Below are 25851 nucleotides of genomic sequence, written 5' to 3'. Positions count from 1 at the left end.
TGGAGTTTGACTTCTTTGACGTTCCGTACTTGATAAAAAACTACTTCCGTCTAGCGGCGTTCTGTTGTTGTCATGGCGGCGATTCAAACTTTTGACAGGCTTCGTCTCATAATTAAAACATTAACCCTGTGCTGCATCTTTGTGAAATCCAACTTAGTGGCGCTACGTGTATAGCGAATTGACAATTTCTATTTAAACTTAAAAAAGTCGTTACAGTCGGTAGACGAATGGATTATGTGGATTAATTTAGTGTTTGCGATCTTCAATGCAAACGCGTAGTTAGCTTGCTAATGCTAACTCTCATTAGCTTTTACGTTATGAATCGATAATTGTTCGCTGTTTCGACAAAATATCAAACAGATGTATGTGTTATGTCTGCACAGTTGTTGCCAATATTCGGGGGGCAGCAAAGTCGGGGGAGAGACTGGGTTGTTTTAGGTTCAACACGAAACGTCCACAGCCGCAGCGATTTAACCACAGGGATGTCCCAAAACAAGGTAAACAACAATTGTAGAGGCATCTTAAGCCCGTTTTATCAACCATTATTGTATTCGTCATCTGGTTTTATACAACCCCAGTGAAATGTGATCCCTTCAGCTCCTTTAACCGCTTTCTGTGTAATTTAGTCCCCTTTTTGCGTCTCCTTGCGTTGTTGTCTGCTGCTAATTTATAATGGTTCATGTTTCCGGATGTTTCTGGTAATACGTGGTTTCTGGTTGTGGAATGACTTGCAAGTACCTGTTACAAGTGCTCACACATGGCAGCCTATTTGGTGCATCTGCCCTATATATATATATATATTATATATTATATATATATATATATATATGTGTGTGTGTGTGTGTGTGTGTGTGTATATATATATATATATATATATTACATTACATTCATGAATGTCATATTGTTGATTTACTGTTGAAGCTGTTGTATAGAGGTGTTGATTCATATTAACATTATATGGTCACTTATTGGACTGTGGTGTTTGGTGCTGTTATTGCATTGTACTAAGAGCTATTATCTAATCATTTTCCATCTATATATCAGTGAGGCTAGACCAGGTATTAGACACACATCTTAGTATAGCACAATGCAGTGCAATAAAACCGAACAGTCCAGCCTCCCCAAATGAAATTAACCATTTGAAACCTGAACAAATTGTCTTGATTTCTTTCAAAACCATGGGGAGAAGGAAATGAGCAGCTTAACAAGGAATGGCCAATAAATCAGCAAGAAATTGGTAAAAAGTTACAAGGAAATTTCCTGAAAATAAGCAAAAAAAGAGATCATAAGTAAATGTTAGTAAAATAATAATTTAAAAATATGTTTTTTTTTATACATTTTAAATATATGATTATAATATATCCGTGTGTGTGTGTGTGTTTAAAAAGAAAACTTAACAATCACCCCTAGCCAATTTTCAAGTCATATTTATCACCTTTCACAAAGTTTGCAAGACATTTCTTGCCAGGTTACTTGTTGCCTTTAAACTGTTTAAATGTTTGTGAAATCCGGTGGAAGGCAACACAGAAAAACTGATGTCACTCTAGGATTTAAATGGTTAACACTTAAAAAAACAAACAGTTTAAACAAAAAAAAAAAATGTAATGAAGGTAGTATTCACTGTAGGGCTTTTGCTTTCGATCTCATTGGATTTTAGCTAAATGCACCAAACAAACTGGCAACGACAGAAATTCTTGGTGAGAAAGTGGTGTGAAAAGCATGATTTGGTTTGTCTGAGTAGCCGGTCCACTTTCCAGGTTTCCACAAGGGTTGTGTGGCTCAGGTTCTGTGTGATTGGCATCACCTGAAAGCTGCGTGAAATCCTTCTGGATCCATATTAATCATAAATGTTTAAATAGGTATAAGTTTTTTCATGGTGTAGACTGTAATTTTATGAAGTTGGTTATTTTGTACCTATGACACCCTTTTGGTTGAGGGATTCCTCCACGGTTGCTCTTCTTTTTTTCTGTGTTAAAAGTTGTTTTTTTTTAAACTAAAGTTAGTGTCTGAGGAGAGAGCATGTTGTATTCTGATTGTAAAGCCCCTTGAGGCAAATTTGTGATATTGGACTATGTAAATACAATTGACATGACTTGACTTGAATATCAAAATGTCTGTTCATATCTGATAAAAGACTGACTGGTATTTTACACACTACAGCTACTGTTCAATGAAGCCATCCCTGCAAGTACCATCAACCGTGCCACCCATGTACGCCCGCCAGCCCCTATTGTGATAGAGAGGCTTCTGCCTCTGTCTGAGGAGCGTGAGACACAAGTGGACAGCACCAGAAGCTCCATCAGCTTCACCGCACTCTCTGAGGAGAGACTGCAGGCCGCAGTTCAACTGGCCAAGCGAGATCTGAGACGTAGGCGCCTTGAGTCTCTGAGAAAATCCCCTGTCAAACCCTCTCAGGAGGCCTCCCTACTCGAAACAAGTGATGTAGAGCTGCTTCAGGTAATGGATGCAGATTAATGTTACAAATTTTGTAAGTAACTGTTTTCTGGTTTATGGCTGTATTAAGGAACAATCACTGCTTTGTTCAGAGTTTTTTTTGCTCTCACTACAGGAGCTTGCAGCCCCTTCGAATAAGTTCAATTTAAAGACCTCCAGTCCAAAAGAGAAAGCAACCCGACCTGGAGCCAAATCGTCAGTGCGCACACTCCAGAAGCATCCCATTTCTCACATGCCTCGGACTGGCCAGTCACCTCCAACCAGAGACACTGGCCCAAGGCAGTTTAAAGTTGGCAAACAAGCTCCTTTAAGCCAGGAGATCTGCAAGCTGCAAAATGAGCTTGAAGTGTATATTCAGAAAGTAGAAGAGCTAGCCAACAGAGGTAACCCACAAAAACAGCTTGTTGCATTAACCTTGTGTCTCACTGTTGATATGATCACAACTTTTGTACCCAGCACAGTAAGCATGCTGTTCAAACAATTTTACATTGCATGCATAATGATGAACAATAATGAATAAAGGGATTTAAACAACAGGGGAGAAAATAGAGGAGCCACTGGAGCCTGAAGAGCAAAACAAGATGGAGATACGCAGACAGAAGCAGGCAGCCCGCTCAGCACGTGTCATCTATGTTCTTCAGCAACAGGTATTTAAATCTTTACCTCATAAACCTTCACTGACTTTTTAACTTGCTCTGTATCTATAAACACTGCTTTACTCAACTGTTATTTTTAAAAGGTAAAGGAGATACAAGAGGATATGGAGAAACTACGAAACCAAAAAATGTGGGACACCAAAAAGGTACAGTATGTCTTCAGTACTGTCACAGATATGCTATTCATTTATTTGTTGATGACGATAAAGCATTTAAAACAAAAAAAATACATTTTGGGCTTGTCCTGCCCCTTAAATAATATTGTCCTACATGCCAACCATGGGTATAAACACACAAATAAATGCTCTGATACTACACTGTATTTGTTTTCATTAAAGGCATTAAACAAAAGGTAAAGCTGGTTTTTGTAACTATGTTCAAATAACAGACTTATGTGCCAGTAATTTACCATTTTAAATAACTTTAAAATTTTTCATCCATATCTTTTTAATTTGATACAGGGAGATTCCTTTAAGTTGTGCCTGCTAAGCAAAAAAAAAAAAAAAATTGTTGTGCTTAATGCTAAGCTGATTTCTGCTCTTCTTTCAGTCTATGGCAATAAACAGACTTGTAGCTACGCACCGTGGGACACTCAGGGCCTTACAAGTTGTTATCCACCAGCTTTCAGACATATCTCATGGCCAGTTACCCTCTTATTACAAAGAGCTGGGCCAGCTGATTCGCCAGCTCTCTTTGTGTTCAGCTAAGGTTCAAGTAGAACAGGGTTCAGCTGTGCCCGAGACGGCCCTCAACATCCTGCAGAAACTAGAGGTAAGGACCATAAAGTACAAATCAGGAAGTATGTGAACAATAATATGGTTTGTCATTGGTATGGTTCCATTTTCATCGAGTAAATTTAAAATGTAACTGTTGTATGCAGGACTCTTTTTATGAATAGTTTGAATGTTTTGGCACACTGGATCAGTCAGTCACCTGATCTTTGTCAGACTGAGGGTGCATTTTAATTATGGAATGCAAGGCACTTTTATTTGTCTTGCACTTTTCAACAACAAGGCAATTTAAAGTGTTTACTGAGGACAAACTAAAGGCAAAAATTCCACAAAAAAATGAAGATTTCTGCAGCACAGGTCTGGCAGAACATTGCAAGGGAAGATAATGTCTGCTGTTGTTTGTGGGCCATGCACTAATGGCTGTAGTGGACCAACTTTTGAGAATAATATGACTTTATGTAAATCTAAGTTAACTCCAATTCATTTCTGTCCCCCCAAAATTGTGAGATTATGTATAGGAAGATCCAACGTTCCTACAGCATTAATTTGATGTTGATGTAAACATGCTAAAATTGGAGCTGAAAGTCAGCACTTGTTGTCATGTGTGTCATTTCATCCTCATACTTAATAGCTGCACTGCAGGTGGCTCTTAGTTTACAGTTTATATGTTATTTGGTATTGGTATATATATGGTATTTACTTTATGTTGTATTGATTGTTTATTCAGTTTTTTTATGTGAACTATCCAAGATTTTAATGTCTTTTTATTCTGGTCCTCTCAGACTTTGGATTCTGCCCTCAGTAAACAAGAGCTGCTTGAAAAGTTGCAAGCCCGAGCATGTCCTCCACACAGGAGGTCTCCTCATCGCAGCATGTCACCTACTAGGTCACCTAAGGGTCCCAGCACCTCAACTGTTCGAGGACCTCGCAAGTCAGGAAATCCCAAAAGAGCTGTCAGAGGTGGTGAGTGTGTCTTGTGTGGATTACTTAGCGTGTTGAAAAGCCTTTAGGTCTTTTCAGTCATTAAAATCAATTAAAACTTTATTTATATAGCACCTTTCATACAATCATGCAGCCCAAAGTGCTTCACAGAGCAAGATTAAAACTGCATGGAAAGGGGTGCCTGATGGCTCAGTGAATAGAGCGTGTGCCCCATGTATAGAGGCTATGTCCTCGCTGCAGCGGCTGCGGGTTCGATTCCAGCCTCGGCCTTTTGCTGCATGTCACCCTACCTTTCTCTCCCCCCTTCACACTTGTGCCATCCTAGCAATTAAAAGCAAAAAAAAGATCAAAAGAACAAATAAACATGAAATAAAATAGTACAAAAGACCAACTATAAGACTTAAAAACAGAGGTCACAAATGATGAGGCACCATTAAGTAAAAGCCAGGCTAAAAAGACATGTCTTGAGGTGTTTTTTAAAAATCCAGCTGCAAAATGCTGATAGTTAGCCATATATGCATGTGTAACTCTATGAGCACAACAGTATTTGTTGGTACAATTTCACACTTCATGAATATAAATATAAATTCAGTATTTTTCTCAATAATTTCGTGATAAAGGCAATAGCTTACTTGCTGCCCAAACATCTGAAAACTGCACACAGAGTAAGTAGTATGTAAGCCTTTTGTCAAACCATTTAGTCTCCTGAGTATCTGGAAGTTACCTGAGGCAGCTGTGTTTGGACCTCCCACTGTGCTTAAATGGCTGCATCAGGCTGAAAATTGATAAGGAGCCATGAAGAAGTGATAGGAAAAACAGGAACTGAAGTGCAGAAGTCTGGCCGTCGGTCCCCTGCTGGTTAGTCTTATGAGCAGTTAGCTCCTGCTGGGTGCTATTTGGCTGGGAGGCATCCTGTGCCAGAGATGACACAAACACCTACAATGAGCCCAGGGATCCAACTGGCTGTCAAGAGTGTCAGCTAATTGTCTAAATGGAGGTGTTGTGTCACGTCATGCCTTAGCCCCACAGGTTCCAAACTGATTTACTTATGATTAATGGTTCTGAGAGCCATTCCTTAATTTATAATTACTTGGGATTCAATAATTTGTGATCAAAACAAGTCAGATGTCTTGTTTTTCATTTGTGTCAGTAGGTAAGAGGACGGCCTTGCAGAAAACTACCTCTCACCAGCTGATGAACAGGAAAGAAATGCTCAGGGCTGGCCTGGAGACCCTCGCCCAGAGGGAGCTGCAGGGACGCCCTCAGGCAAACACCACCTGCAGAAAAGGAGGTTCTCGACACTCTGAGAGAAGCAAGGCTAACATTATAATGAGGGTGCTTGTTTGCTTATACAATACTGAATTAAGTATTATGTAACAAACAGAAAATGCTTCATACTTTAGTACATTCCCACTAAAATCCACTGTAAGAGGCATTTAAGGTATGCCACAGGTCACTTTTAAACAATGTGAGAAACTATCTAAACCTATATTTTAAATGTTTTGTTGTAGCGTAATCAGATGCAAGAAGCAGGTTTCCAGCAGCCTACAGTTGCCTCTCAGCTCCGAGTGAACCAACTCCCTCAGAAAGAGCACTCTGTGCCCTGGATACCAACATCCCCTCACTCTCCCCCTCTACAGCGGTGAGCCTTTTATTTCACCTTACAGCTGATGACACATTCATTTTTTTAAAAAAATCATAGCTCATTATTGTTCACCAGTGTTTTTGTTCTCAGTGCACACTCTGTGACTGAACAAATTACGTAACTAAGGTTATACTATTCTGTCCGCTACTGGAAAGTCTGATGCTCTAATGTCAAGGTAACAGTTTTCATGCAGCGTGAATCACCTGCTCATTAATGTGGGAATGATTTCATGTGATCTTGACACTCACATTAAGAATATAAGTGGGAAAAAAGTTCCAGGAGTGACCTGTCTAACAGGCTGTTCGTTTTCAGCCAGAAGGTGGACTTTAGCAGGCGCCATCCAAAAAATAGTATAATTAGCTGAAAGACTAATGGCTTACATTCATTTTATGATTGTTGGGTTTGCCAAATTGGTACCCCTACAAAACCAATGACATATATAATGGTATATATAACAGTAAAACACAGGACCAAAACAAAAACTAGAGATATTCAGGTGTCATGTTTTTTGTCCCAATAAAGATATATATTCCTGAACTTGTGAATCAGCTGATACTGAATAATGATAACTGCTGTATACTACTGACTCTGTATGCATTTGAAATCTTTGCTATCATTGTCATATGGCATGGCTCAGGTTAAACCCTTTGTTAAACATAAGCAAGTACACACAGAGAATGTTCAGTGTTCAATGTTCAGCCTATATGGTTTGTGTGCCATATAGGCTGAACATTTTGCAGCAGCCTAAGCTGGATTCCAGTCTGCTGCACATTATTTCATTTCATCCTCTTTCTACCCCCTTTCCTGTCACTCTTTAGCTGCGCTTTAATAAAGGCAGTAAAAGTCTTTAAAAAAAAAAGTGCCATGGCAAACTCATATTTCAACTTTTATTTACACCTAGTTTACAAGATGGGAAACAGCAAAGGTATAGCTATAACATTCCCTGCATGTCTGTTCTTTCAGGAATGGTAACTAGTTAGTTCAATATAAAAAAATGTAACATGGAAAATGTATGTATGGGAGCCCCTATTTATGTTTTACAGATTCTTTGGTTTTCTCTTTTCCTCTCTGTGATTCTTTTCTCCATTATCCTCCGACTCAATTCCCACACCAGCTTTTCTGACCTTTCTTAATACAGTGTTTGTCTGACAGTGCCTGCGTTGTTTTTTCTCTCATCTCTCTGCTATTACCTCAACAGATCCCCTCAAAGGAGAAGACCAGAGCCTCGATGTCTCTTCTCTCCTGTAAAGCCGTCGCCCAGTCCTCCAAAGCAGACGGTGGCTGGTAGTTTTGGAGCGGAGGCGGGGCTGAGCTCAGGAAGGAAGGAACAAGCTCAGAATGAAGCTTTAAGGTGAATCTCCTACAATTTATAACCAGATTTTAATCTCTCGTATTTATCCGATATTTCATAATGAAATATTATAGTGCCTCAGATTAGTCGTTTTTGGAGTTTTGTTATTTTTACTTTATACATACATCAGATTGTCTGTCCCAGCAAACAGGAAAAGGAAAATTAATGTGATCTTAACGACGACTCCTTCTTCTGCATTCAGTGAGTTATTTCTAACCTCTGTGTCAAACCTCACTCGCAGAGAGCCACAGGCAATACTCTGGTTCTAATTCAGTTGACTCTTTCCAATAAATTAATCTAGGTGGCCGCTGGATTGAGGCCATTTCTCTTTGTGAGTGATTAATAGTTGGCCTGTTTTCAGTGGCTATAAGCACCTCATTGATTGAGTGTTCCACATATGTCTCTGTTTAATCAAATCTTAATTACTACAATTGGGCTTTCCAATTAATCGGGGGCTAGCAGCAGTCTGATTTTAGAGATGGGGATTATAAGATATTAATGTGAAGTGCTTAATTGGGCTTGCATTTTGTTTCATTTGGTGATTACTGTTTTGGTACAGGAACGCCTGGTTGGATAAGATGACGATGCAGAGACTGAAAGAGCTCAACCAGCTGAGTAAAGAAGAGGCTCAGCGCATTCAGACATTAAGGTACAGAAGAAATAAAATTAGATTTTAGACAGATTTAGCATACTTTGTTGATCCCATCTGCATCCAGATTACTGTATATAGACATTATGATGAGAAATTCCAAACTAAACAGAAAAAAATGGCGCAAATTAAAACAGCTGACTAAGAAGTAAAACAAGTTCCTGAATTTCTGACTCATAAGACAAATATAATTAATCTTAAAGGTTCCCCGTGGAGCTTAAACTCTCAAGCAGCATCATGGAGCTGTCTTTTTTTGAGTGCGGCTTCAGTAACTTTGTGTAAACGTAACTTTTGAATCTTACAAGAAAACTCCACAGGGCTCCTTTCATATGGACAGGATCATAGTCATATTAGCAGAAGGGGTACAACATTCTTTAGGTGTCCCTGTTAACCAATCACTGTACAATATACATTACATACTGTGTGATAATAGTGTGCTTTCATGTTCTATATGCTTTGAATAAACATTTGTTTTTTAGATGATTAAAAAACGAGACATTTCCCTTCTGTAATGACACTTTAAAAAACACATAAATCTCGGAGCCAGGCCAAGGCCAACAATCTGAAAATTAATCTGCCATACAGCTCACTGCACCAGGCCTCAATTTAAAATAAACAGTAACATTGAGCATTAAAGCATGAACATAATTACCTGCGATAAATAGAACAGAAAATAATGCAGGTTGTGATTGCAGAAACATCTCATCAACATCAGAGAGAACATATGTTCCTATAGACACATTTCCTATTTAGTCATTGGACAGTTTAATTCTGCAAGGCCAGCGACATAACACAGCGAGAGCAGTGCATTACATGGGTGCTAGTCAGCATTTGGTCCATAAAGCTTTAATTGTATTACAGCTAATGTGCAGATTTGTTCTTCACACTTCTACTTGCTCACACACAAAGGCACAACAAAGAGGACTGAACTTGGCAAGTTCCAGGGCTCTACTGTTATTTTTTGCATAGTGGCTTATTGGGACACTTGACTGGCAATTTTATCATTGTTAATATTAGTTTCACTTTTGCATTTCTTGCTATGATGTGGGAAAATGTTTGTCGTGGCAAAGGTCTGTTGGGCCTACTCTGAAGATAGCTGCTTGACCTCCATTCATTCATTCATTCATTCATTCATTCATTCATTCATTCATTCATCATCATTCAAAACATATAAATAATTGACTTTGCAAATACAAATTAAACTTTTGGTTGCCTACCAAAATAATACAATTAATTGATTTTTCACTACATACATTTTTCTGCAATAATAATGATTGAAATTAGATAAACAGACTGAAAATGCAGTATTAAATACAACGTTTTCCTTTGCTTTTCCCATCAACAAGTGTCAGGTATTACACCTAATCCTTGTTAACAAGTAAAAGGTATTGCACTGTATACCCCCTGTTTTCTCTCACAAAATTCTCATGTCACATTCATCAAATGAATCTCTTTCGAGTTATTATGCCTTGAAGCAATCTCAGATGTAAGTAGCGTGCCAGGCTTTGTGAATAAATGAATTGCCTTCTGCAGTGAAAGAAACCAGCATGAATTCATCATATTGTTCACAAGGTTTATGTCTATGCAGACTGGTGGGGAGTCTAATAGCTCTGACCTTGTTTAATCACAGTAAATGTAAATATTAAGGCAGTCACAGAACCTGACAAGTACTTCTATTTAATATAGATTCCTATTAAGCTTACATTTCAAATATGTTTATATTATTAGAGCTTCTTCTGTGACAGCTTGCTGTTTGTGGGTGTTTTGGTTTACAGGTCAGAAGTTGTCTCGCCAACGCGATGGGCTGAGAAAGCTGAGCAGGAGGCCAGAGAGAGAATTCAACCCCTTCTGGATGGCGCACAGGTAGGAAGATATATCTGTTGTCTGGGTAGTGCCAGATTGTATCTCCCTTGAAAGAAGAGGGAAACAATCAATTCATCTTATTTGTTTAGTTTTTGTTTCACGAAGAGTGAAATACAATGGACTTCTTGAGTCTTTCTATTGTTTTATGAACTGAAAGGGAGTAAATGGCACTTGCTTCGAATTGATAGGGCTCAGTTTGTTTTTGTCTGTTTACCTCAGCAGATTGGTGAGTCCAGGAACAGGATCAGCTCCTCACTGAGGAATCAGCTGTCTGAGCAGGCTGCAGAGAGGGTGAGCTGCATTGTTTTTGCCAATAATTCACAGGGGAGCAAAACACACAAAAAAATCAGCCTTGCTTTTGAACAAAGTTTGAATTTGTCTCATGGCCATGATTGAACAACAAGTTGTGCAAATTAGGCCAGTATTCTGCTTGTATTTGTTCAGTTTATTTTTGTAAATGTTGTCCTCCACAGGCAGCAGAGAGTGCAGAGCAGCTTAGTGAGGCACTGCTGGAAGATTTGTTAGAGGACACTGCACGGGCGGCGTGGGCGGCGGAGACAGACAGACAGTTGGAGGGCATGGCTCAGTGTAGGCTGCAGGCCCCCACCCTGGAGAGCATGCTGCTTCGTATGGAGGAGATACAGGTGAGAGCTGCCTTACAGAAGGGCCCACCAACAGAAGCCGGCGTGGAACCTGAGAGGTCACAAGTGATCAGGCTGTTATTTATAGAGAGCTCTTGTGACAGCTTTGGTCTGGTGTTGTTTACTGATGCAGCATCTATTGGCAGGTGGACAGTTTGATTATAAATGTCTGCAAATGTCCTTTCATTCCCTCCAACGTCAACTACATAATCATAAGTTACCATTAAACTCAGCTAAAATTAAATAGATGCTGTTCACCAAGGCCAATCACGCAGAATCTTTTAATATTCATTCTGCAAATGGCACTAGAGAGAGTGGCACAGTACAAACACCTTGGTATCTTGATGGATGATAAGCTTAATTTAAGTGCCAGACTGACATCCTGACTAATAAATGGAGCACAATAATTGGATATTTATGCAAAAATAGTAATTGTTTCCCTTTTTTACACAGGAAAAGATTTAGTTTTTGATTTATCTGTTTTGGATTATTGGGATATTATTTATGGAAAAGCTGCCACCTCAACATTAAAATCACTGGATACTGTGTATCATTCAGCCCCAAGGTTCATAACTGGTGATCCTTACAGCACCCACCACTGCCATCTCTGCCAAAAAGTCAGCTGGCCACATCTGGCTGTAAAGGCAGGACCAGCACTGTTTTTTTATTCATCTATAAAGCTTTCATATAGGTGCTTCCACACTCTGTTTTATGCCTTTAACTCTAAACTCACATAATCTTGGTACTGTGGCTCAGAGGTAGAGCGGGTTGTCCTCCTGCGGTTAGCAGGTCAATCGCCCGGCTCCCCCATTCAACATGTCGAAGTATCCTTGGGCAAGATACTGAACCCCAAATTGCTCCTGATGCCACGTCATCGGAGTGTGAGTGCGTATGAACGGTTTATAAGTGACAGGTGGCACCATGTACGGTAGCCTCTGTGACCACCAGTGTGTGAATGTGTGTGTGAATGGGTGAATGTGACCTAGTGTGACAGAGTTTTGAGTGGTCAAAAAACAGTCCATTTACCATTTACTCAGTCGCAGAATAGTTTGTTGCTCCACATTTCCTTTATCAGAACTAAACTAGGAAAAATGTAATTCTCTTACAGTGCAAATGCATGGAATAATCTACAAAAAAATGTAAACTTGGACACTCTGCCAATATAACAGCTGTTTAATTGCCTTATTTTAGATCTTGTTTTAATTGAGTGTAAATGTTTTTAATCATACTTCTACACCATAACATGTTATTATCTTGTATTTTTATTTTTAGCTCTTATACATTGCTATTATTGTTTGTTGTTTTGTATGATTTTATGCTTATTTTAACTGTTATTTGTCTGCTTGATTGTTTTTTTAGTGTCTTTGTTCATGCTTGGGATCATTGAAAATTCGGGTCTCCCTCAATTGATTTCCAGAGTCTTGAAGAAAGGTTTGAATGAGTGAATATCTATTTGTTATTATCTGTGTGTGTCTGAGCAGAAAGATCAGGAGGAAGTGAGGAGACGGTTTGCTTCTATCACCTACTCAGACCCTCTTTACTGGGACCGCCCAGGAGCAGCAGGTAAAAAAAAATTGCATTACCACACTCCAGTTTAGCCTCTTTAACTGCATTTAAAGAAGATATTTCACTCATGTCTCCTGTAGGTGGAGACAGCGCCACAACTTCCGAGAGTGGGTGAACACTTGTCATTCTGACTCTATGCTCTGCTTGTTTTTCATCTGTCTCTCTGTCTGTCCCCTGCTCCACCCCAACCCTCTCGACACACACATTACCGCTACCCCTTCCTTCCCTTTATTCTTTATTCTATTCTTCCCAGGACCCCAGTGCCATGCCCCGGGCTCCAGGCCAGCCTCTCCTCAGCCAATTAGACTCACAAGGCCAGTGCTGAGGCAGAGCTCTGCGGCTGATATTGTCCTAGAGAAACCCGTGGAGACAGGGTGGGTAGCTTCGTCCTTTACTGCTTTTTTACACTCAGAGAATTTCTACCCCTCATCTTTTGTTGATGTGCTTACTGTTTTATTCATCTCGAAGAGACAGTAGGGACATTTTTAAGTGCTCCCAGAATATCAACTGAAGTGCAGTTAATATTAACTTTCCAATTAATAGTGTCCTTTAACTGTTTTTTGCACTCACATGATTTCTGCTTCTCATCTTTTGTTGATGGCTTCCTGTCTGTGCTGTTTTATTCATCTTAAAGAGGCAGAGAGGAACATTTCGAGGACTCTCAAAATATTAACTGGAGTGCAGTATCAGGATTTGACCTATTTAACTTCCTTCCAAATCCTTTGAGCTGAAATTAGAAGTCTGAGCTCCCATTTTAGGTAATCATGGCTCCAACACAATACAGATGATTATATGACATAAGAAGATAACCCCCTTTTTGAAATGTTGGGTGTCCATTTTCCCCCTGCATTCTGCCTCGCCCTTTGTGTTTGCCAGTGAGCTGAAATTATGTTCCAATAGAGTTTGAGTCTGATATGTCTGAAACCCGCTGGGCAAAAAGTGCAAGAAAAAAATTGTTATTATGAGTCCTTGAAAAGTAATGGAAAAGTTTTGGAATTTTGTCCATAAAAATGTGTGAGAATCCTGTAAGAGCAACAGCAGCAGGATCCACAGAACATCATTCATTGTTACATTGGGCCTCTAGACTTGATGAAAAGTAATGTAGTTAATGGTTTTCCAATGAAGCACAGTTAATGTTTTTTTCCACATGATGTGTTGTTGCCCTATAATCGCTGTCCCAGCGGGAGGCCTTACTCATCCCACAAAAACTCACTTGGTGGCTACCGTAACCAAGGCAGAGTCTATTTCTGACTCTGGCAGCAGACTCCACAGAGAGACCCTCCACTGCCCAGGGCTTTGGCTGCAGCTGCTTAAATTAATGAGGAACTTGGAAGGAAGGGAAAAGAGAGTGGAGGGAGGACTAGAAATTGTTGACACAGACGAGTCAGCAGGACGTTGTTTCTAACAAATCCAAGAGGCAACATTAGCAAATTAAAGTCAGACAGACTGGGAATGCCTCAGGTTCAGTTCCCTCGATGGACACTTTGCCCCGAGATCCACCGTGACTCATTGTAGACTCTGTCTTCGTACTGCATACATCAAGTGATAGCCTTATTTTTTTGGCAAACACAGATGTATGGAAGTGGACTATTAAGTGTCTAGTCTTTTTGAAGAGGTGTTGTGTTTTTTCATTATCTGTTCTTTCCTCAGCAGCATCCAGCCAAGCAGCTATTTAACAATGACAAACTTTGTCACTTGACAACCGCCAGCTCATTTGTTCTGAAACTTTCTGAATCACTGCAGTATAAAACAGAGGCAGACCTGCCTGCATCGTTTCTACTCTCAGTCCAAATTATACCTCTAAAAAACAGCTTTGGAACACTGCTGGGCCTTTTGATGTTTGTTTTTCTAACACATTGAACCGCAGCCGTGCAGTTAGGACTTTTTTTATATTCGTCAGAGAAAAATGTTTGATGTCAAAGTGAAAACAGATCTCTGCAATTTGACCGAATTTAGTTACAAATATAGAAAGCAAGACCCGTGTTGAAGTACTAAAGATCAGTCTTGTTCTTGAAACTGGTGTCAAGCCCACTTTTTGAATGTCTAGTCTCGGACTAGAAGTGTCGAATTGTGTCGTTTTATTAGTTTATTAGTTTATTAGTTTCCATGAAAAAAAAACAAAACAAAGGAAAACTCTAGCACCTAGAATTCACCCCTGCAATTTCTTTTAATTAATTTATCGGGACATTTCTTATGGTACACTTACGCATACATACACATATGCAATATGGCAATAAAAGATTTGAATGAAGCGGAATCCTTATATATATATTTTTCTGTGGGTGTTTTTATGGTAATGTGGCTCTTTTAGTTAAATTTTTGGAGTGCCTTTGTTTTGCATTTTCCACACTTAATTGTAAGTGTGTCCTGCAGTGAGGGAGTCCCAGTTGGTCTCAGTTAGGTAGTTTTGATTAAAACACTGCGCAAGACATCATCAAGTAATAAATCAGCTTAGCTGAGTTGTTATACATTCTCTATTAAGTTAATCTATTGGTTGATGCCTTTAATCGGAACATCTGAGATTTCTTGGCCATAGTTAGAGTGATGACTTCTCTCTACATTGATCAACACAATCCCTTAGTGATCGCTGATAGTGACAGACAAATTCAACAGCATGAGGAGTGGGCGGCTTTGATGTCTGCTGACTCACACATCATGGCGTCACAGAATCTCCTGTTAGATGCTCCTCAACATTTCTCCGGCAATATTAATGAAACAGTCAAATAGTGGGAATTGCTGAAAGGTTCCACTCAACATGACAACACATCTGGAAAAATAATTAACATTGATTCTAATGCGTTGTCCACATTAATCACTTTTTTCCTCGCTCTGAATCAATCAGTTTAGTTGTTACTTACCATGATGCTTGGATAAATAAGTACTTTTATCTGGAAAAAAAGGTTTTAATTTCCATATTTAACTCAAGTTTTCATTGCCAAATGTAAGAGGCAGGTGCCAATGGGTCTGAGTCTGTCTGTGCTGGCACAAAATATATAACCATGTAGAAGAGCTGACAGAGAAAGATACTGCCAATAAAGATTATACTTGTTGCAGATATTGAACTACAGCAAGGTGCAAGCAGCAACTTTTTGTGGAGTTCTTTTTCCAAAGTGCTTAGTGCCCTCAGAAGTAATTGTAGTAAGTGGGAAGGAGGGAGTCATTTGATGTGAGATAGAAAGGAAATTTTGTTAGGCATATTGTTTTATAAAGCTGTCTTTTGGGGCCAAGATGTTACTTTGTAAACTGACCTAGGCTGTAAGGGTAATCACTGTGCTCCAGAGCAGCAGACGCTAAAGTGACCCAGGTGACACATTTCACAACACGTGACAGCGGAGCTGAAGTGAAGAAAAAAGTTTTGATTACTAATCCCTGCAGCTTGTTGCACCAGGAATAAAAAAATCCCAGTAAAAACACGAAATAAAGTACAACAACAAAAAACCCACATGAAAACATGAAAACAACCAGCTTTATCTAAACTTGTTGCAGTGTGCCCGTTGAATTAAGCTTTCTTTGAACTGTTGTCAGAATATGTCAGTCTTTTACAGGAAGTAATAGGATCTGAGTTACACAGATAATCCTTTAGATAAATGTGACACGACATTTGACAGTTTCTTTTTTTCATCTGCAGCCTGAGGAAATGAGCTGCATTAGTGTCCAAGAAAACAAGCACTCCATTTTAATGGTAGTGCAGCGGCTTGATGCAAGAACTCATTAACGGAAGTTAGTCTCCTGATAATGAAAAATGTTATTGTGGCAAACACTTAGTCTCAGTAGGTGTTCGAAAAACTGCAGCCAGCTTCAGGTCAGTCTGCGTATTCGTTAACCTGCCAGCAGTTCAGATAATTAATACTTGGGCGTAGTAATCAGCATAAAGTATACTGAGCTTTAGGAGAGAGGGAGATAACTAAGATAAGACTGAATGGAAAATTATTGATGATATTGATATAACTCTGCTTTCATGTTGCTTAAACAGCAACTGAGTGTGAAGGAGCACATGTATGGTGCCATTACTGTAGCAAAACTATTTACAAATGTGTGTGGAGAATGTGAATATATATCTGAGTCCATGTCGCCGTAATTAGATTTATAAATGTTTTTTAAAAAAGTCTTGAAATGTGCATAAGTTTCCATGGTGGAAAATAGCCTAAAAATGTAGTTCATTTTGTGTTTTGGTGTGGGATTGCAGTAATCCTCTAACAGTGTTGACTCTTCTAGTGTTTAGTGTAGCAGAATGTGGAGGTTTCATTTTGGGGCTTTGGAACGGCAAAAATGTGTGGAGAGCTGATCAAGTGTTGTCTCAGCTCTGATTGGCTGTTTATAACTCACATTTCTCAGCACAGAGGTACACATTAGCTGCTGCTGTCAGCAGAAAAGCAGAGTGTGATATGATAGCACACACACACACACACACACACACACACACACACACACACACACACACACACACACACACACACACACACACACACACACACACACCCACTTAAAGGTCCAGTGAGTAGGATTTAGGGAGATATATTAACAGAAATGGAAATATTGCATAAGTATGTTTTCTTGAAAGTGTAATCACCTAAAAATAAGAAATGTGCTCTCTCCATACACAGAAGTCGCTATTTTGCACAGCCATGTTTCTGCAGTAACCCAGATAGATAGAGACATTCATGTTTACATGTTGGCCATTGAAGTTAGCAGCCCTTCCTCGATGAGACGAACAGTGTCAGAAAAAGAGTGATAGTAACGTTAAATTGCTTTATTCAGTGTTGTACCATTTTGAACCACTGTGTCTATTTGTTTTGAAAATCCTGCAGATAGTGCAGAAGTTGTTAGAGAAAAAGTGAGCAACATCAGCATGTGCTGGGCAAGCAGCCTGTCTGATATGAGCCTAATGGTGTCGGAGAAACACTGATTTGTAACATTAAAATGCTTTTTTGTGTGTTTTTTTTTACCAGTTTTAATCACCTGGTCCATAAGTTTTGGAGAGGAAGAGACCTCTGCGGATAATTCGGCTCATGGTAAAAAGCTCTTAAACAATGAACACTGCAGGAATCCTAACCGGCAAAATTTTCAGCTTGTTGCAATTTGCAGAACTCACTACTAAATGCTACTAAATACACCTAGATCTCACATACTGTTGTTGATTAATGCTTCCTAATTTTAAAAAATGTAGTGATTTGCTGTTGTATAGTCATGCAGGACTGTTGGGGGGGATGCAGTTTTCAAAAGAATCGCTCTAAGATTATTTGAGAAAAAGATGAAGCACAGCAGATTTTATTTTATTACAGACCATTCTTTGAGTCTCTGCTGAGGCTAGTAGTTACTTATGAGTCATGACTTATAACAGTAGGGCCTATCAGAAGAGAGTTTTCTTCAACATTTTGTGGGAAGGTAGTTGTTTACATTGCAACAATATTTCATCACTTTCATCATCTATCATGAGACACAACGCTGGCTCTGTCCTCTGAAGAAGTATTTCCAAAACGGCACCTATTCTTCTCTACCCTCGTTGTCTCTGTGCTTGTGTGAGGGCTATCAAGCGACCACACCGACAATGGAGTGAGAGATTTCATCTTTGGAAACATCAGCAGAGCGGCAGATAAGATTTATGTCTCCATGGTGAAGAGCCCCGACACAGACCCCGACTGCCTCCCCTTCTCTTGGCTAATGTTGACTGACCAGCAACAGCTGCATCAGCAGGTCAAACAAATCAATGAAAAGATGAAAGCACCACTCAGCAATATTCTGAACCTTTCATGTATTTTTTTCTTTTTTATCTGCTGTGTCACTCCGCTGGCCCTTTGTTCACGGCCACAGTTGCCCTCTCAGGCCAAATATTTCAAACAAGCAGAAAGCTGTGTTGCACAGTAAATGGCTGCTTGGGAGCTTTGCCTCTGCATCCAGTCATAACCTTACATTCACTTTATGCCCACCTGATTCAGGTCAGACACATTGCATTATTTTTCAGGATATCAAAGATGTCTGAGTGGTCCATAATGGAATAAGCCAGAAAATATACATTTTTCCTCCAGTCCATTTATCCTTCACCTGTCTTCTTCCCGCTGTTCTCAAAAGCTCACCAGGGTTCCTGTAAATCTTCCTTGAATCACCTCATACTATCTCTGAGTCACATTTGTCTTTGTCCAACTCAGCTTCAGCACAGCTTGCGTTTCTTTTGATATGTTGCATATGGTCCTGTCCTTTGCTTGTCCCCGGTTTTTCCCGAGCGATACATGGGAGAGGCTTTTGCAGAGAAACTTAGACCTGAAAGTCTCTTGAGGTGATCATGCTAATAGCTAACAATGTTCATCTGTTTTGGTCTTGTGCAAGCCAAGTTGTAGGTGGGTGGATGTGATAGGGAGAGGATGTTTTTCAGCCATCTAATTTGTGCTTCCCTGTCAATCACAGCCCACACATAAACACGCATGCACCCTCGTGAACAGATTTATGGAAATGTTCACCATAGATGTCATATGCAGTTGTTTCTTGACTTTCATTATAGAGCAGAATAAAGTGAGATACCACCAACACTTTCATAGTCGCAACATTTTTGTTACCTTCACGCTGGTGATAGCCGTGGCCGTCCTTCCCATTCTCATGAACGCGATATTTCAAGAACGCCTTGAGTGAACGTCTTCAAATTTTGCATAGACGTCCACTTGGATTCAAGTAGTAGATTCTAATGGCCAAAGGTCGAAGGTCATCGATACCTTGTCCATCTCATTTGCGTGAACACAAAATCTCAAATCTGGAATTTGGCACAAACATCCACTTGGACTAAAGGCTGAAATTCTTAGTATTGGTGGTTAAAGGTCAAAGGTCACTGTTGTCCATCCTATTCTGGTGAACACAATGTCTCAGGAACGTCTTGTGGCAACGTCCTCAAATTTGGCACAAACTTCCACTTGTACTCGAGGATAAAGCGATTACAGTTTCGTGGTCAAAGGTCAATGTGACCAAACAAAACATGTTTTTGGCCATAACTCAAGATTTCATACGCTAAATATGACGACATTTTTACACAAATATTCAGCTTCATTGTGACATCATAATGTTCTGCAAAAACATGTATATGGCCATTATTCAGCAACATAACAACAGAGAACAGAAGAGGAGGCATTTGGTCAGATTCTGAATTGATGACTCTGATCTTGGATGTCGACCTTAAAACTGTGCTGACTGTAAATACATTTTGTGCTGCTGGGTTGAAAATATGTGTGTCCATGTTTTTGAAATTGTAGAATTTGCATCCATATTTGAAGCACCATCCACTGCCATGGTTACATATGAGTCTGGACTGACATGGATGTTAACTGAAACTTAACTGGTTCACATAGGCATAATACTGTGAGGTAGTAATTCTAGTTTGTCATTTACATCACCTTTTTGTATGTACTTATTCAAGGTTAATCTTGATCTTGGAGCTTAGTCTGAATAGTGTTTGTTGATTGTGAAAGCAGGCTGTTTCATGTTTTTTCTCCTTTTGGAGAAAAAACATGGAAAGTGTTGGTGCTGTTCTGACTCTATAAATAGGGAGTGAATTTAAAGGGTGCTCTATTGTTGCTTTTGCCACGTCGCTTCACAGATGCCCACTGGACACTAAATCGACCCATTTCAGACTGGAAGCTGAGCTGACTGTGCTGACACTTGGATATTTATGGCCACTCCGTGGTTTGCGTCCCCCACAGTCAAAACAGAAACAAGTTCAGCTGAGGCCGGGGAGCACAATAGAGAGGCTCTTTGCTTTGGGAACTGCTGCAACACTAAATATAGCACCGAGAGCACTGTCGCAACAGCCAGGCTGATTTGTCCAAGCAGAGAGGATTATAAAGCCAGACCATGGCAATGCCCAGCTGAGCCCTGACTCACTCTGAGCAAGGAGCAGGCAGGAGAGCGGGCCTGCGCTCTGACACCTCCCCTAAATTCATCGTCCTTCGCCTTATAACAAGTGTTTCTGGTCAATCACAGCGCTGCACTCCATTCTGACGCCCTCCTTAATAAACGAGTTTGCCTTCTCTCCACAGCCCTCAGAGGTACTTCACCTGGCTCATACAGTGAGAATGCTCGAGGAAATGAAAAGGTGTCGTGGAAAATCCACGTGTTTGCTTCGCCTTATGAGCATCCTCTTGTGTTTCCACAGACACAGCATTCTGTTTGAGAACAGCCTTACAGAGGAGGTATCCCAAGGAGAACAGCTACCCAGACACAGCACCATGTTCCCAGGCCCAGTGGAGAGGACCAGGGGGACTATTATCTCCGTGCCAGGCAACATGCTGAGAAGTATCCGACGGTACAGGGAAGACTACGAGGCTTACCTGCGTGTTGTGGCTCATGAGGCTGTCGGAGGCTTCAACCCCTGGGCTATCGCAGACAGGTAAAAGACAAACGGTGGAGGTTTCTAAATCCCCTTTTAGGTGACAGAATGTGTAGTTAAACTGCTAATAATGACATCTTTTTGTGTCTTTGAGGTTTAAAAGAATATCTCTACTACATTTAAGTAGTATCACATGCTTAGTTGTTGTCACCAGAGCCACATCAAAATAAGATTTGTCCTGCTCTCTGTTTTGTCCCTGGACATGTTTGACAGACGTGCTTGCTCTGAGAGGATCATGCAGTTTATGGTTTGCATAGTGCGTCCCCAGTGTTCGCCGTTGTTATTCTCTCCCACTCACAAATTTGCATACTTAACAGAATTTTTAACTTGCTGCAATGCAGAGTGGAAAACTCCCTCTGATCTCTATGACTGTACTGATTCAATGTGTTTGATATATCAGCTGTAAACTTCTAAAATATACATTTTTAACTCTTGCTTTTTTTTCCCTCTCTGCATCTTAGATATGTGTGGTCTTGTGCACAGCCCTATAGATTGTTTTTGCTCAAATTCAGAGCCAAAAAACTTTGCCTAGTCACACCCATGGGTTCTGACTGCTTGTGCCACTGGCTCATTATCAGTCCCACATCAGTGGACCCAAGACTTCAAGAGATGGTTCTCCACTTTTCTGAATGTGGTGGAAAAATAAGTATGTTGTGTGAGGAGAAGCCACCCAATTACCTCAATGTTTTCGGAGACAAAACACATACACATAGACATCTCTACCCCCCACTATTCTGACACAGTGCAGAAACCTGTCTGTGTGATGAGATGGTAATGAGCCGCCAGGTAGAGTCGGCACCCCCTGGATGATCTCATTCATTCTGTCTGCTAACAGATTGATTGCAAAATAGGAAAATTTGAAAACAGACAAAACACAGAAACATACATACGTCAAGCTATCGAAAGCTTCTTTCGAAGTTCTTTAATGCGTTTTTATACTGGTGGACAGATGGATAGATGAAAATGCATGAAAGGACAGAGTAGGATAATATTGTAGTGGTTTTCATTTTTTCATCCATTAATGTCAAGCATATGTTGTATGATTACTTGTTCATATTAACTATTTTTGTTTTTGCCGTGGGATTTTATTGCATTTGGAGTGTTAAACATGGACAATTTAAAGAATCATTCAGTCAAGCGAGCATGTCGTTTAGCATATTAGTGTTGTGAACACTTTCTATTGGCAGTACTCAATCCATTCTTTATTCCGTTTCCAGTATGTAGACTCTTCAAAGGTACGGATAGTTCAACAGTACACAATTTCTTTGATTGTTTTATCACTCAGACAGCCAAATGATTTGACGTTTTTGTGACTTTATTAGGGGGATCTAAGAGTGTATCCCACTTGCACTTATCCCCTATGTTCCTGCTTTAGTCTGTGTGTGTGTGTGTGTGTGTGTGTGTGTGTGTGTGTGTGTGTGTGTGTGTGTGTGTGTGTTTCAACCCAGATAATGATCAACACTTGGATCTATCTTGATACTGTACCAGTCTTAGAGTTATTTTCCTTCATTTTATGTGTTTTTCAAGTTTTTCATGCCCAGCTTTGAATGTTAGTAGACACACTGGTTAGAAAAAAAATTGCTTTGATTGCATCTTCTGCATTTTCGAGGATGATGACACTAGGTTGATGATTTTCCCTTTTTTTGAAATCTTAGGACATGAGCTCACATGTGACTCTTTTTAAATAATGTGCATAACTTATTTTGTTGAAGTCCTGGGGCCCTTTTATTTTTGCAATTTTCAAAAGGTTGTGTCTTAGAGATGTCCCTAACGACTCATTTTCCTGACATTCAAACAGAAGTTTAAACTTAGATGAGTTGACTAATCCAAAAGTAAGTAAACAGACAGAATTCAGCACAATTTAATCTGTAAGGCTCAATGTTTTCTGAAAAAAATATATCCTGACTAGTGGGGTTAGCAGTGTTTCATTGACAGCCTGACAAAATGCGCACACCCCTAGTCAAGTCTTCAATCTGTTGGCAAGAACAATAAAGAATAATAATATTGTAACAATCACAATATCTAGGTTTTTTAGACTCTTTCTAGTTTTATGAAATAGAAATAGTAGTCAAATGAATTTTATCGTCATATAATCCTTTTTATTCATTGCAGTGCATGATGTGGTTTGTCAGATGTTGGATTCTGACTTTTATTATTTTTTTATTAAAGTTTGTTTGTTTTTGTGATCATTTTTTTGTTTTATTGACACTAATTGTACAGAATATAGTAATGGAAAAGGTCATTCTTGAGATGAGTAACAACAATGCACACAATCAATGTCCAAAAGACTAAACAGAAATAAGACAAAAAAAAAAAGAAAAGAAAAATGTGTCCCCCTTAAAGGGCCACCACACCTTCCCACCCTTTTGGGATCCAAACCACTGACTCCTGAAAAAATATTAATTCCAAAAGGCTTTTAAGGTTCACTGAGACTGAGCTCCATGTTTTTATTGTTGACTCCTTAGCCCCATGTAGCCGGGCTGTCAACAGCTCGACACATCATTATTAAAGTGTGTTTGTGTCTGTTTAACTTTCAGAAGAGACTGACTCTCAGGAGATGTCTTTACAGCTTGCAGGAAAAACATGTCTCTGTTCTATCTTGTCCCACAGCCTGGCGGATGATTTGCTGTCGGAGGCTCTGGCTGACGTGGCAGCAGAGTTTCAAGATGTTGTGGAGGAGTACGCCGAGGCCGTCTTCACCTCAGAGTTTCTTCAGCCGGTCCGGTCGCCTTCTGCTTCAGCTGCAGCTTTGGTCAGCCAATAGGTGTTCGAAGCGGTTTCTTACACATAGTATGTATTTATTTTAGTGGAAAATCTGCAAAGATCTAGGGTAATTTTTTCACCTTATGATTATTTTTCTCCAGTGTCACAGGCGATGTTTCATTTTGGAATGAAACTCCCTGACTTCTGTACTTATTTTCTTTTATTTACAAAGATCTCTATTTAATTGGGATTGTAGATATTTTTAAATGATGCTGCAGCAGATGAGATTGTTGAATTGCACAGGGAGCATTAGTCACATTACTCTTTATGGTCCATCTGTATCTGTGATTAAATTCCGCTGGGAAAGTTAGTTTAGTTTAGATAAGCTTGGAGAGACCATTACGACATTACAGAGGATTATAAGATTACCGCCCTCCCCTTGCACTTGGTTTAAATCTCCCTGAGGATTACTCACACTTTCTATTTTCACGTCGGAATATGGAAATAAATTAATTGCATACGCGTTCCACCAAAATGATGGAGGAAGCCAAGGGCATCATGTGTTTAATGTATCATAACTTGATTTTCTCTTTGCTTTAACGCATAAATAAAGCGTGTTAACGCTGTAAATGTGTTATCACAGCAAGTTGTGACCACTGTGAGAAGTACAGTAAAGAGTAACGTGGGCATTATTTCTAGAGATTTAAATTGATTTAGCAGTACTTTTTCCACAGAGTTAAACAAACTATAGGCACTAGTTTTGCACTGATGCTACCGACCAACTTGAATCCTACAAAATAATGGTGAAAAGTGTCACTTCTCAACGCAAAATAAACAAGACAGACTTGGCAGACCGAGAAAATGTCTGAGTCCCTTGAGAGCAACATGAAAGCCAAGCAAACAGAGCAGAGGGGACACATCCAGATGTTGCGTTGGCCTGTGGGGACCAGCCTTTGACAGGGGACATACAGTGACTGAATGAATTAGCTCACACTGAATCAACTGCCTCTATTTCCTCTCAGGCTGTCTTCTGCGTGGGCGTCTGAATACGTGCAGGCTTTCACAGACTCAAGCTCGGTTTCTTCTCTTTCGATCCAGGACATACAGTAATCATTGGGCTCAGAGCTGGAGTTTTGCTGTTTTTACACTCGTCTACAGAGCTGAGGTTGCTCTGACATTGGGAAGCATTAAACACATGAATGATTCTGTTCATTTTTTCGTGATCAGTTTTTCACTGTTATGGTTCAGAAATTTCAGACGTGTCTGCCAGGGAAACATTTAAAAGATAATATATTTTCATTTCTGCCGCCTCAGCAGGCACCACTCAGCTTGTCACCGTGAGACTGAGTTGTCAGCACACCAGAGATTCAGCTGCCTACTTTATTTACTTTTATTTCTTTATGTACAGCGAGCATCTGTCACATAAGCATGAACATTCACAAACAGATGTTACTGTGCACAAAGCAGAATTAGCACTGGTTTGCTCATTATTATAATTTTGAATGTTCAGAGAGGTTCGACCTTGCCGCCGGCCAGCACTGACTCATCATAAGAGCTAATTTCAAAATTGGTGAGGACACAGTTGACTGCAACATATTCGCGGTGCTTTGAGAGGGGGGTACTCTGCTGTACAGGTGCATCAAGGCTGCTTTGTGACATTTGGGTCGCTTATGCAACATTTTCAGCTGATGCTCTGTACTTGAACTAGATGGATATGAAATCTGTTCTTATTACTCATGTTTGCTGTTCTTTTTTTTTCACTGAGCAAATGATGGCATTGCTTGCATTTTTACCTCCTGAAAGTTGAATTATTTTGAGGCTTCATTAGCTGTCCAAGATCTCATGAAACACCTGTGACTGCTGGGCAGCATTTGACTGTTTGCATCATTATTTCAGTTACAGCTATGCTTTTTGGGGATAATTAGCCGTGTCAGATTCAGTAGCTAGTTATAACACAAGTGAAGATGCCCAGTCCCTGCAGATAGCCAGCTAAAATCACGCTGATGGGTTGTGAGACTGGAAAGATTATTCTGTCAACCTCAAAGCAGATGTGTACCAAAGTGGGTGCAATAGAGTTATGTAGAAAACTCAGTGTTTTTCATCTTTTTTTATTACAATGTAAGATACAATGGAGAATAGACTCTGACACGCAGAGTAACACAGGAGCAGCAGCGTGACCTTTTTTTTCCCAATGGGTACATCACTCATCAACTAGTTCAACTTTCTGCTTTTCAACAATCATTCCAGTGAACACTGAGCGTATAAACCAATGCCAACCACTG

The 25851-nt window shown here is 39.8% G+C and overlaps 1 protein-coding gene across 3 annotated transcripts; it reads left to right on the top strand.

The window, feature by feature from the left end:
- The first annotated feature begins 60 nt into the window (after window positions 1–60).
- kiaa0753 (KIAA0753 ortholog) lies at window positions 61–25851 on the top strand. 3 transcript variants are annotated; one of them, XM_042485999.2, is made up of 18 exons: window positions 61–497; window positions 2161–2457; window positions 2570–2837; window positions 2992–3101; window positions 3194–3256; window positions 3660–3881; window positions 4624–4804; window positions 5937–6118; window positions 6295–6425; window positions 7627–7779; window positions 8339–8428; window positions 10204–10291; window positions 10511–10582; window positions 10765–10935; window positions 12414–12495; window positions 12752–12872; window positions 20633–20866; window positions 23477–25851. In XM_042485999.2, exons 1-18 carry the CDS (start codon window positions 372–374, stop codon window positions 23628–23630), a joined length of 2745 nt encoding a protein of 914 aa, XP_042341933.2. In that variant the 5' UTR covers window positions 61–371; the 3' UTR covers window positions 23631–25851. The 3 variants fall into 3 exon arrangements, with proteins under 3 accessions (XP_042341933.2, XP_087935203.1, XP_042341932.2); XM_088079077.1 differs by having other exon boundaries at window positions 5934–6118; window positions 10514–10582; XM_042485998.2 differs by having other exon boundaries at window positions 5934–6118.

This window comes from Plectropomus leopardus, chromosome 6 (genome assembly GCF_026936395.1).
Source record: "Plectropomus leopardus strain MGB_pleo_1.0 chromosome 6, ASM2693639v1, whole genome shotgun sequence".
Taxonomy (NCBI): domain Eukaryota; kingdom Metazoa; phylum Chordata; class Actinopteri; order Perciformes; family Serranidae; genus Plectropomus; species Plectropomus leopardus.
Note: the sequence above shows the minus strand (reverse complement) of the source record. Positions and strands in the feature narration are given on the sequence as shown.